The 11,246-nt window shown below is 47.1% G+C and overlaps 1 protein-coding gene across 5 annotated transcripts in view; it reads left to right on the forward strand.

Annotated features, from left to right (window-relative positions):
• The first annotated feature begins 3,895 nt into the window (after nucleotides 1-3,895).
• The window catches only part of LOC135090608 (LIM domain only protein 3-like), a 104,530-nt gene continuing 97,179 nt past the window's right edge, over nucleotides 3,896-11,246 (forward strand). For 4 of the 5 annotated variants that reach the window (XM_063987518.1, XM_063987519.1, XM_063987520.1 and 1 more), the window contains exon 1: nucleotides 3,896-3,975. In XM_063987518.1, the coding sequence (XP_063843588.1) occupies nucleotides 3,933-3,975 (43 nt within the window). In that variant the 5' untranslated portion in view covers nucleotides 3,896-3,932. The remainder of the gene's footprint in view (nucleotides 3,976-11,246) is intronic. The other variant, XM_063987522.1, reaches the window with a different exon arrangement.

Below are 11,246 nucleotides of genomic sequence, written 5' to 3' on the forward strand. Positions count from 1 at the left end.
ACCGCCACCACCACCGCCGCGTCATATCCGAGACTCAGTACATCTTGACCCTCAGGTTTTGACTCCCAGATGTCTTGGCGTGGCTGGTGTGGTGCGTCTGCTGCCTCTTCCTCCTGCTGCTCCTCCTCCTCTCGCTCTCTCCTCCCCGTGTGTTTACAGCCAGTGTTTGCAAGGGATCGGGTCTGTCTATGAATGCACAGCGATAATGGCAATACACAGAACTAATTACCACACAAGTGTTTGTTTTTCATTATTGCCTACACTGCTTCTGCTACAAAAAACCGCCAAGCCCACAAAACAATAGTAAAATCTGCCTAATAAATACAACTGTAGAAGCCTTCAGAGAGCTCGTGGGAACTTCACCTCTATGGCACGAGCGCAGATGGTCACAAATTGCCTGTCGGGACACATGTGGTTAAGGTTTGTAATGCTGAAAATCGATTTAACGCATCGTTACCACAATTAATTAAATATAAACATTCTAATTTTACGCTGATGTTACACAAACGTCATATACACGGGTGCGGGGCGCGGCTAAAGTGACTCCTGCGGGGGAGGACACAGGGAGGAAAATGCTCTGCTTTGTCCTCCTCTATGGAACACGATGCTTGAAATTACGCTTTGCATAATAATTCATCCCCACTATTGTAATTAAAATTGCTACGGTGTAGTACTTTATAGGCAACGAGGGACAAACTGACGCGTGCGCGCACTCAAATATGCAAACTCACGCACGCAAATGCATGCACGCACTCACGCTACCTCGCACCCACACTGATGTGCACATTTCACTCACATGGATATACTCATAATAATAAAATTCCATACATATATAATTGGCCGCACACACACACACACACACACACACACACACACACACACACACACACACACACACATACACACAGTGGCACCATAAGCATAACAAAAAAGAGGAGAGGCACCTTAACAACACACACACACACACACACACACACACACACACACACACACACACACACACAATGAGACACACACACAATGGTCCCCAACACTCCCCATACTTATATGCAGGCGGTATTCAGAATTTAATTACCCTGAACTATTTCCACGAGGCACTTCAGGGATTTTTGGCTTAATTGCCTATTACGAGTATAGTCATGCGAGACTCTAATTATTTGCTACATAATTGAACGCTTGACACCCACCGCGTTCATACATGCATGCTATTTTTTAATTTAATATTCTTAATTGGACGTTTGCTGCGGCTCTGTACACAATAAGTGCCTTTTTATAAACCTGTTTTAGACCGCCTGTTTCACCCTTATGCTTTGGCGCCACGGAAACGGCTATTTTCGACCTTAGCAAGGGTGACCGTAAGGGCGACCCTCACCCCGCTAAAAACGTGGCTCAGATACTGCTATTTATCGACGCGCTCATTAAATCTTCTCTCTGATTATGCTAATTAGTATTCTCCTGAAGATCGGATGTTGGGAACCAAACTCGTGTATTTATTATGGAGGGTCTTGTTTCCTTCGTTCTGTTAATGGCTGTTTGGCTGAGTTGCTTCGTGGATCATTCGAAGTTTTTCATGCGTCTTAAGTTTACGATCATCTACAGCATGTTCTTTCACTTTTACATTATTATTACTATTTTTTTTTTTTTCATCACCAATAGTAAAGGCGCTCAATAAACTACAATAGGAATCATGTATCTCTTTCAATATTTCTTAACTTTAATTGATTACCGAGACGGGAACGAGAAAAAACCCACAACTCAACAAAAAAACTAAACGAAGTCACTCGGGAAGAACACTCACGCCAAAAAAAAAAGAAAAAGAAAAAAGAAAAAGAAAGTGAGAGGGTATTAATAACATCACGAGGAATAGAAGCACGTAGAGAACGACCAAAGAAGATCAGAGAGAGAGAGAGAGAGAGAGAGAGAGAGAGAGAGAGAGAGAGAGAGAGAGAGAGAGAGAGAGAGAGAGAGAGAGAGAGAGAGAGAGATGGGGGGGGGATTCGGATTGGGGCAAGAGTGGAGAAGATTGGGTTATGAAGAAAGCAGCAGGAGGAGGCAGAGGAGGAGGAGGAGGAGGAGGAATAAAGGACGAAAAGAGAAGGAGGAGGAGGAGGAGGAGGAGGAGGAGGAGGAGGAGGTAGGAAGAACTGTCATGACTTCGTTTCTAATTTGATAGCGAAGAGAAGCAGCAGATATGGAGTCTCCTTGGATTGGACAACGTAAGTGAAATGTCAGACCCACCATTTACTACATTTTCTAGGCAGAGAGAGAGAGAGAGAGAGAGAGAGAGAGAGAGAGAGAGAGAGAGAGAGAGAGAGAGAGAGAGAGAGAGAGAGAGAGAGAGAGTAACGGTATGTAGACAATGTGTAACTTCAAAATGCAACGTACCATGGAAAAAGGGAAACCAGAATGTAAATAACGAACGAAAATACACTCACACACACACACACACACACACACACACACACACACACACACACACACACATAGTAACAGGCGTGAGAGTTGACCACCATGAGGAAAAAGAAGAAGAGGAGGAAGAGAAGGGGGGACGAGTGGAATTAGCCAAGGACAAGATATAAAAAAAAAGAGACAAAAAATACAATAAATTAAAGATACAGAGAAGACACGAAGAGCAAAGTAAAGAATGAGTAGGCAAAGAAATACGACTGAGGGGACTAGAAGAATAACAGTGGAGAGAGAGAGAGAGAGAGAGAGAGAGAGAGAGAGAGAGAGAGAGAGAGAGAGAGAGAGAGAGAGAGAGAGAGAGAGATAACCAGTTGGGAAAAGAAGAGGTATATGATATGAACAATGATAAGGAAGAAAAAAAAAAAAGAGAAAACCATACAAAAAAAAAAAAAGGAAGAATAAGCAACAACAGACTTATTGAATCTAACGGAAAAGGAGGAGGAGGAGGAGGAGGAGGAGGAGGAGGAGGAGGTATCTAGGTCCCAAGTAACACGTGGCTCCTCCCTCAGCGCCTTCTGCAAATTCAGAGATGGAGGTCGCGTGAGGCTCGTCAGCAGCGTTCCCTAGGGCGAGCCGGGACGAGGCTGGGACGGGCCGCCTCTTAACGATCTCCACCTGCACTTAAACTCGTCACAGGTGGATAAGCGAACCACGCAGATCCTGTGAGAAGGTTTTCATTCCGCTGGGATTATATTTACACTGCTCTCGTTACCTTTACTCTTATTGGTTTATGTACGGTTATTACTATTATTGTGCAGTGCTTCATTTGTCTGAGAGGTATTGCGAAAGTTCTCATTTGGTATCTCTTCAAATTATTACTATTATCACTACTTTTTTGCTGTTTTCTTCTTATTATATTTCTTCGCTTCCAAGAAAGTGTAAAAAGCGTCTGACTGAAGCATTACTCTGTTAAATTGGCACTGTCTCTAACTTTCATTCCTCTGATCTTACTCTCTCCGACCTCAGGACAAGTAATATAACAATGTATTTCCTTTTTCTCACTGTTCTGCTTACTCAATCTTCCAGAAAGTAAGAAAAACGTGCCACTGAAGCATTAAAACACAAAAACTATTTCTATGACTATTAAAATATATTCTTTTTTACTTTATTCCACTTTGCCTTAAAACAGAAACACATCGTAGCAGCACTCAGCGAAATGACGTGTATAACTCTTTCTGTTGTTGCCTTTCACTGTCTGTTTTCTCTAACCCTAGGACGAACAAAGTACAGATGAACGAGCCGACGTGTTACTCTCTACTGTTACTTTCCACTGACTTTTTCTCTAACCCTAGGACGGACAAAGTACAGATGAATGAACCGACGTGTTACTCTCTACTGCTGCCTTTCACTGACTGTTTTCTCTAACCCTAGGACGAGCAAAGTACAGATGAATGAACCGACGTGTTACCCTCTACTGCTGCCTTTCACTGACTGTTTTCTCTAACCCTAGGACGAGCAAAGTACTGATGAATGAACCTGGCCAGTCTTCAAGCGTGGTGGTGCGCGAGCGTGAGTACCTTGCCCGTAACCTTTCCCCGGTCACCTGCACCGCGACCTCTCAAGGATCACGAGCTGTAAACAAACCAGGGCGAATACACACGTTCATCTCTCCCCCTCCTCTCCCTCACCCTCCCTCCTAAAGAACACCTTAAGCAAGTAGGCAAACACATTGAAGGTAAATCGGCCCAGCTGGTGCCAACGCTTCCCTCCCTTCTTTCCTATCCCTCTCTCTCTCTCTTCCTCTCCCTCTCCCTCTCCCTCCCACCTGCACACAATCAGGTCCATTCCACGGAACCTCCCAGACACACCCCCACTGTTTGGATTCTAAAATTGGCTATAAGAGTGAGGACAAAGAGAAGACTGGGACGGATTTCCCTTGCCAGCCAACCAACATCCTTCCCTTCCCCCTCTTCCCCTTCGTCACTGTCACCCTCCCCTCCCTCCTCCCACCCGGATCACCAACCTTCATCATTACCATCATCGTCACCATCACCACCAGCATCGTTATCCGTTAGACAGTAAGTTACACACACACACACACACACACACACACACACACACACACGTGTATACCTCACGCATCATTAAAACACTGTGAACTTATATGGGGTAATTTTCTCTACTGATTATGCATGAATGTATAAATCAGCCATGAAATCATACGTTATAATGTAACCTATTAATCAGAACTGGACGCTTGGGCTGTGCTGAAAATAATGCCGGAGTAGGGTGAAAAAATAAAGCCGATGATGATGATGATGATAATGATGGCGGTGATGGTGATGATTTATAAATATCTCAAAATAATTATCCTTCTCTTACGCTCTGAACGACCTTCGCTTGCTTAATGAGGAGTTTCTGTTGCACTCGTCTAATGGTTTAAATCGCCGGCTGAATTTAGTATCTCATTAATGATAATGTAGTGCGAAGTTTATGATGATCACGGCGACTGTTAGTGTTCTGTTTTATACCACAGGCGTTTCTACCCCCCGTGCGGCCCGACACACTCCCAGGCGTCTCCCACGGCTGTCTCCTGCTCTTCCTCCTCCTCCTCCTCCTCCTCCTCCTCCTCCTCCTCCTCCTCCTCCTCCTCTCAAGTGACTGGTATTTCACTCAATTTCCCGGTAATGAAGCCTACCAGAAACTTAAAAGATATATAATGCATCCCAGCGATGAACAGACACGTCCTACCCACTGATATGTATTAGTATAAACACTAAGTACAAACGTAAAACGGAGAACAAACTGCCTAAGATTCCACACTTAAGGAACGCCACAACGCAACACCGTCCCGCTTCACCTCCGCCAAGACAGCTCAGGCAACTCTTAACTTTTCTTCTCCTCTCCTCTCTTGTACACAACATTAGAGCCAACCCGAGGAATCTCAGGAAAGATAAACAAGCCAAAGTCCGCCCATGTTTTTACGACGGGGGTGAGGATGAGAGGCCCGCGTCCTGGTGCCAAATTGCGGCCATTGTGAAACCTTGTTATTTTTGTAACGTGCCCCTGGTGCCCACAGCCAAGCCTAATTAAAAATGATTAAATTCTATTGTGGTGCTGATGACGGGTGTGGACTTTATAACCAAATCCCATCATCCCTCGCCGACCCGGGGCTGAGAGGGGACAGAATAGAGGGAGGGGGCACGCAGGCCTTTGTGAGGGAGTTGACGCATTGGGAAAAGGGCCGCGTGTGAAGGGCACCTCGCGGGAAGGGCGGGGAGTGAAGAGTGACGAGTGAGGGCGGGGTACGTTCAGAATACAGCGGGAAAGGCATCTAGTGGGTATGTGAGTATGGGAAGAATGATGACACACACACACACACACACACACACACACACACACACACACACACACACACACACACACACACACACACACACACACACACACACACGGGTCCATAAATAACTATAGTGCATGCAGGGAGTGTGCCTTGACCCTACAGGAGTGGCTTGATGCTGCAAGGGAGAGGGCGAGGTGAGCTGGGCGTCTCCGAGTGTAACACGACCACCGGCGGTCAGGTTTCCAGTCACATGGTCTCACCTGACACTTTTCCTGCTTGTTCCTCCCGCCTTCTGCTTTCACAATCCTTGCAAACTCGTCCCGCCTCACTCACCTACTCCTTGCGATGCTTGTGTGTCTCACCCTCTTCCCTTACATCACATTATTTGTGCCAAGTCCTCCCGCTTCATCCCGCTGCTCCTTGTAAGCTTCCCTGCCTCGTCCCTTCCTTTAAAATGACACTGTAGGTTCCTCTCACTTGCCTTCACGTCTTCTTGCAAGCTCCTTCCCGTCCCTTTTTCCCGCTCATGGTTATCTTACGGGGACCTCAGTGTCTGCTCCCTCACCGCCTGCCACGCTATTAACACACACCTCCCAGCCTCTTTGCTCCCACTGAATATCATTTAAATCAACTTCCAATATCCAAGACAATCGCTGGAGCTAAATTTCATTCCCGGCCATTGGATCAAGAGGCAATCTAACCGATTTCACCCATTGTTTCTTAAGGGACAATAGAAACTGATTACGCGCTTCAAGCCAGGAGCCGCGCATCGCCCTGCCAAGTGTAGTCTGCCGCCCGCCGCCGCCTGCACCAACACCGACTCCTATCAAGGCTGTCATTCGATTTCGAGTTGAAGTGAATGGAAATAATGCCCGGGAGACTTTGAGAGAAGAACCGTGTGTGATCTGAGTGCCTGCAGTTTTCCTCCTGCAGACACTCACGATTTGGAGACTGAAATATACGCGAGACTTTGGTGAAAATGTAATGATGCTCGTTTTTATTTCGCACTCACGCCCCATGTACAGTGAACATAAACAGGCTCCCCACAGATGCTCACTGACAATGTTCCAATCACTCCTCAGAAACGGCGTGAAAAACAACACTCACGAGCCTGTTTTTACGACTCATTTTCATCTCATGACCAAACATGGCGGGGAAATGGCGCCGCGGGGGCAGGATCGGGGCGTGATGAAAGACTTGTTCAGCGCTGACGACCCTCCAAATCACGGCGCGATACAATATCTAATCTGTGGAGTGTCGATGCCGTGTAATTGTTAGCGAATGGTGTGTGGCTGGTGGAGGCGGCGTGGCTGGTGGCGTGGCTGTGTGTGGCGTGTGGCGGCGTGGCGTGTGGCGTGTGGGCGTAGTGGAGTGGGCCTGCGGGTACCATGTTCCGCGGCCGACTGTTAGCTTATGACTATTGCCTCTATTATTGCTTCCTATAAAAGTTTTTTCCCTGATAAACACACTACCAATGCTATATGCTGGCAGCGACTGTTTTTTGGCGTGTATAAAAGCTCGGTGGTTTTATTCCCAGTGCTGGACATTAAGTAAAATCTAATGTCCGTTCGTTTATTTCATTGAAAACACGAACGTTTTACTTGCTCTCATGACGCCGGGCGGTGGCGGCGACCTGCATTATCCTACATCGCGCACGTTACTGCTGCCGATAACCTGCACCATTTTTACCTGGACACGGCGCGGCGCGGCTGGCGGCTGCTGCTCACAAGGGGGAGCGTGGCCGGCCATCCGTCTTATTAATTACAAGATTAATTTTGCCATGTGACGGGTGAGTGCCGGGTGACAGCTCGGGTCTGGCCGCCTTGTTATTGTGGCCAGAGCGTGGGGCGGCAGGGGGGCGGCGCTCACCCTCTTACGCCGCCCGTCGCGTGATCTTGCGACGTTAATTGGATTTCGAAGTAATTGATGCGGTGTTGTGAGGCGCCGCACGCTGGCGGGGCGGCGGGTCGTGTGGCCGGCCTCTTTATAGTCACGGGGGACGAGGCTACGCGTGAAGCCATATTACCACACGACAAGAAAACCAAATAATACTTATACCCATCGTACGCTTGAGAATGTCACGGAGTCCCCATTAGGAGAGCGACTTTAAAAAATATTTAATCGAAATATTAGTGAGAGTCATGCAACACGAGGCACACACACACCTGAGGCACACAGCAAAGATTCCGCCAGATTATTAGCGGCGCGGGAAACCAATGCCTTGTTGTTGCCTTGCCTCGGTTTCTTGCGGCGGATCTAAGGCTGTCAGGAGGGTGAGGTGCATCAGCGTCATCTTAATGGGTGAAGTGACAGCCACGGCGAGCACCGGGCCTTGGGGAGCAGCGGTGTGTGGGGGGAGGCGAGGGAGGGTTAGGTGACTCTTTACCTGCCATGATAGAAAGGTTGTCTGGGCCGGAGCCTCGTTGCTCATCATGATTCGGTCGCCGCAAAGCAAACCAAGCGCCGGGAACGATCAGATGAGATAACTTGTCAGAGTGAACAATAAAAACACTCCCATGAAGGAAGGTAAAGAGGAAGAGGAGGAGAAGGAGGAGGGGGAGGAGAAGGAGGAAGAGGGGCAAGACGAGAGGTTATTGCCGGCAGCTCTTACCTTCATAAATAAGGCGACGGACTCAAATTTAATTAGAGGGGATATATTGGATTGCCAGAGTCAAGGCGTTACTATCTATCGAGGCAGTTATTAATAAAGAGAGTTTTAAGACTGGCCCGGTGTATTTGTATGATCCAAGTTTTCTCGTTACTCTGTCAGCGAGAATAAGCAACAACGAAGACTTGGGGGAGAATATGACAATAGGCTGACTAGAGAGAGAGAGAGAGAGAGAGAGAGAGAGAGAGAGAGAGAGAGAGAGAGAGAGAGAGAGAGAGAGAGAGAGAGAGAGAGATTTACAAGCAACATTCACGTCTCTTTATCATTGCTATTTTTCATCCCTCATTATATAATTTGCACTTTCCACAAATTTTCCTATTAACTCTCAGTCGTTATGGGGAAGCTAATATATATCTAATGTTAAAATTGGTCACTGGTGCGTACTGGGAAAATATGGTAGGAATATTTGATTTCCTCCATGATGTAGAGAGAGAGAGAGAGAGAGAGAGAGAGAGAGAGAGAGAGAGAGAGAGAGAGAGAGAGAGAGAGAGAGAGAGAGAGAGAGAGGCGCCGGTAACCTTGGTCTAATGTCACTATTTATTGCCTTCGTCTGACATCTCATTAAGCAGTGTCATGAGCCTGCTGTCATCGAGTGCCAATTAAGTCCGACTTATTGGTAGGTTGATCCTCGGCTCGCCTAGTCTCCCAGGCGAGGCTCCGGTGGGTACGTCCAAGGGGGGGGAGCAGGGGGACAGGGGGGGGCGCGGCACTCAAGTGAATTTATTAGACGACGGTAGAAGCTGGTGGGGTCAAAGTGTTTTATAATGGACTGAAGTAAATGTAGGTATGTTAAATATGTGAAAATGTCAGGCTGATGGAGGTGGTGGGGAGGCAAAGTGGATGGGAGTTATGGGAGCTGAGGAAAAGGAAGATAAAGAGGGCTAGACATGGTACAGAGATGGTATAGAGGACTAAGGGAGCTTGAGATGTACGTAAGGGTTGGTAGGTCATAGTGAGATAAGGAGGACTAGATATGGTACAGAGGAATAAGGGAGATTAAGGTGCAAGTGTAGATCTGCAACAGTGGTGGAGGAAGAGGGAGAGATGGAAATAGATTCCGAAGCAAGGGAGTGTAGAATTGAACTCCAGATCTGAAACAAAGACAGGACAGCAGATTGGATTTTAGTTTTTGTTTTTAGTTGCAGTGAAGAACGAAGTTATCAAACACACACACACACACACACACACACACACTTTGCAAATCATATCTACATTATAAATCCAAACAACACGTGCAAAAGTACTCATACTTTTAGTCCGATATGAGAAGAGGAGAGGAGGAGGAGGAGGAGGAAAAGGAGAAGGAAGTGGAAAAGGAAGAGAACAAAGAGACACACACAAATTGGATGAATGAGACGAGAAAGTGTACCAGCAAGCAACAGTAGTAGTAGTAGTAGTAGTAGTAGTAGTAGTAGTAGTAGTAGTAGTAGTAGTAGTAGTAGTAGTAGTAGCAGCAGTAAACGAATAAGAAAGATGAACTAAACCTAAAGGATTCTTAAGAGAACAAGTAAGAGTAGAAACAGCAGCGGGGAGAAGGAAGAGAGAATGAGAATGAGAAGGAGAAAGAGGAGGAGGAGGAGGAGTGTCGAACCCGTAGGAGGCGAGATCGAATGTCCGTCATCAGCGTAATTATTAAGACACACAAAAGAAAGGCTGGGGACACGCGGAGCAGCAAGACGCCTCCGCGGGGATGCGTCTTGGGGCCCGACACGCCGACTGCCTCCCCGACAGGTTATCCGCTACTTGCCTGTCGGTCTGAGTCACTGCAGGACTAATTGACTGTTTGACTGAGTGACTACGACTCGAGATTAGTGGCTGATCCCTAACGTATGACATCGTTTTCTTTACTATTTTCATTTTTTAATCGAGGGGAGACTTGAGACTATTGCCAAGGGATGTGTCTTCACTGCCTGCCTGTTTCCTCGACCTCATTCATCACGTCAGAACCAGTTTTTATTCCCAACTATTCTCCCTCGGGTGTTCTTGGGTGTGTGGATGCGGCGTGTGGATATATAGGTGTGGATACCCTCCCTGTCTTGTATGTGCGTACGGCCCGAGCCATAAACTATAGTACAATTTATTAACCGATGAATAAAGAACAGCAGCGAGCAACAGGTGACTAGGGGAGAGGAACGCGTGCACCTGAAACTACAAGCACACGAAAGTCAGTCTTATAAAGCAAAGAAAAGGCAGGACGCGCACGCCTTTCGGTTTGAGGGAACCCTTGTTTATGGAGGGGCGAGGGGCGCTGCTGGCTGGCGGGGTCACACGGCTAAATAAAAAGATATCACTCATTTTCATAATTACTTCTCTTTGTGGCCTCGCTGGCAGAGGTCTGGGATGGTGCAGTGATGGGCTACGTTGACTCCTCTTCTTGATTACTGCCTGGCCTCTCTTTGTCTGCTCTGGCTAGTGTGGTGGGGAGCTCTCTCTCTCTCTCTCTCTCTCTCTCTCTCTCTCTCTCCTCTCCTCTCTCTCTCTCTCTCTCTCTCTCTCTCTCTCTCTCTCCTCTCATTTCATCTGACATACGTATTCGCTTTATGTATTCACGGATCCTTTTTTGTCATCGGCGTGATTAAAACTTTCACAACGTCTTGTTTTCTATTGTCTTCGTGCAAGCGTTTTGAATGGTTATCCCGAACATTATGGAGCGGGAAAGAGAGAAGGAGGAGGAAGAGGAGGAGGAAGAAGAGGAGGATGGAGGAAGAAAGGAAGGAAAGGATGCTGGGAAGGAAGTAGTACGTTTCTGTCTGTCTGCCTGTTTGTCTCCCTGTCTGGTTCGCTGTCTATCCTGTCTTTCGTTCTCCCTCTCTCTGTCTTTCGTAATTT

This window comes from Scylla paramamosain, chromosome 35 (genome assembly GCF_035594125.1).
Source record: "Scylla paramamosain isolate STU-SP2022 chromosome 35, ASM3559412v1, whole genome shotgun sequence".
Classification (NCBI taxonomy): Eukaryota; Metazoa; Arthropoda; class Malacostraca; order Decapoda; family Portunidae; genus Scylla; species Scylla paramamosain.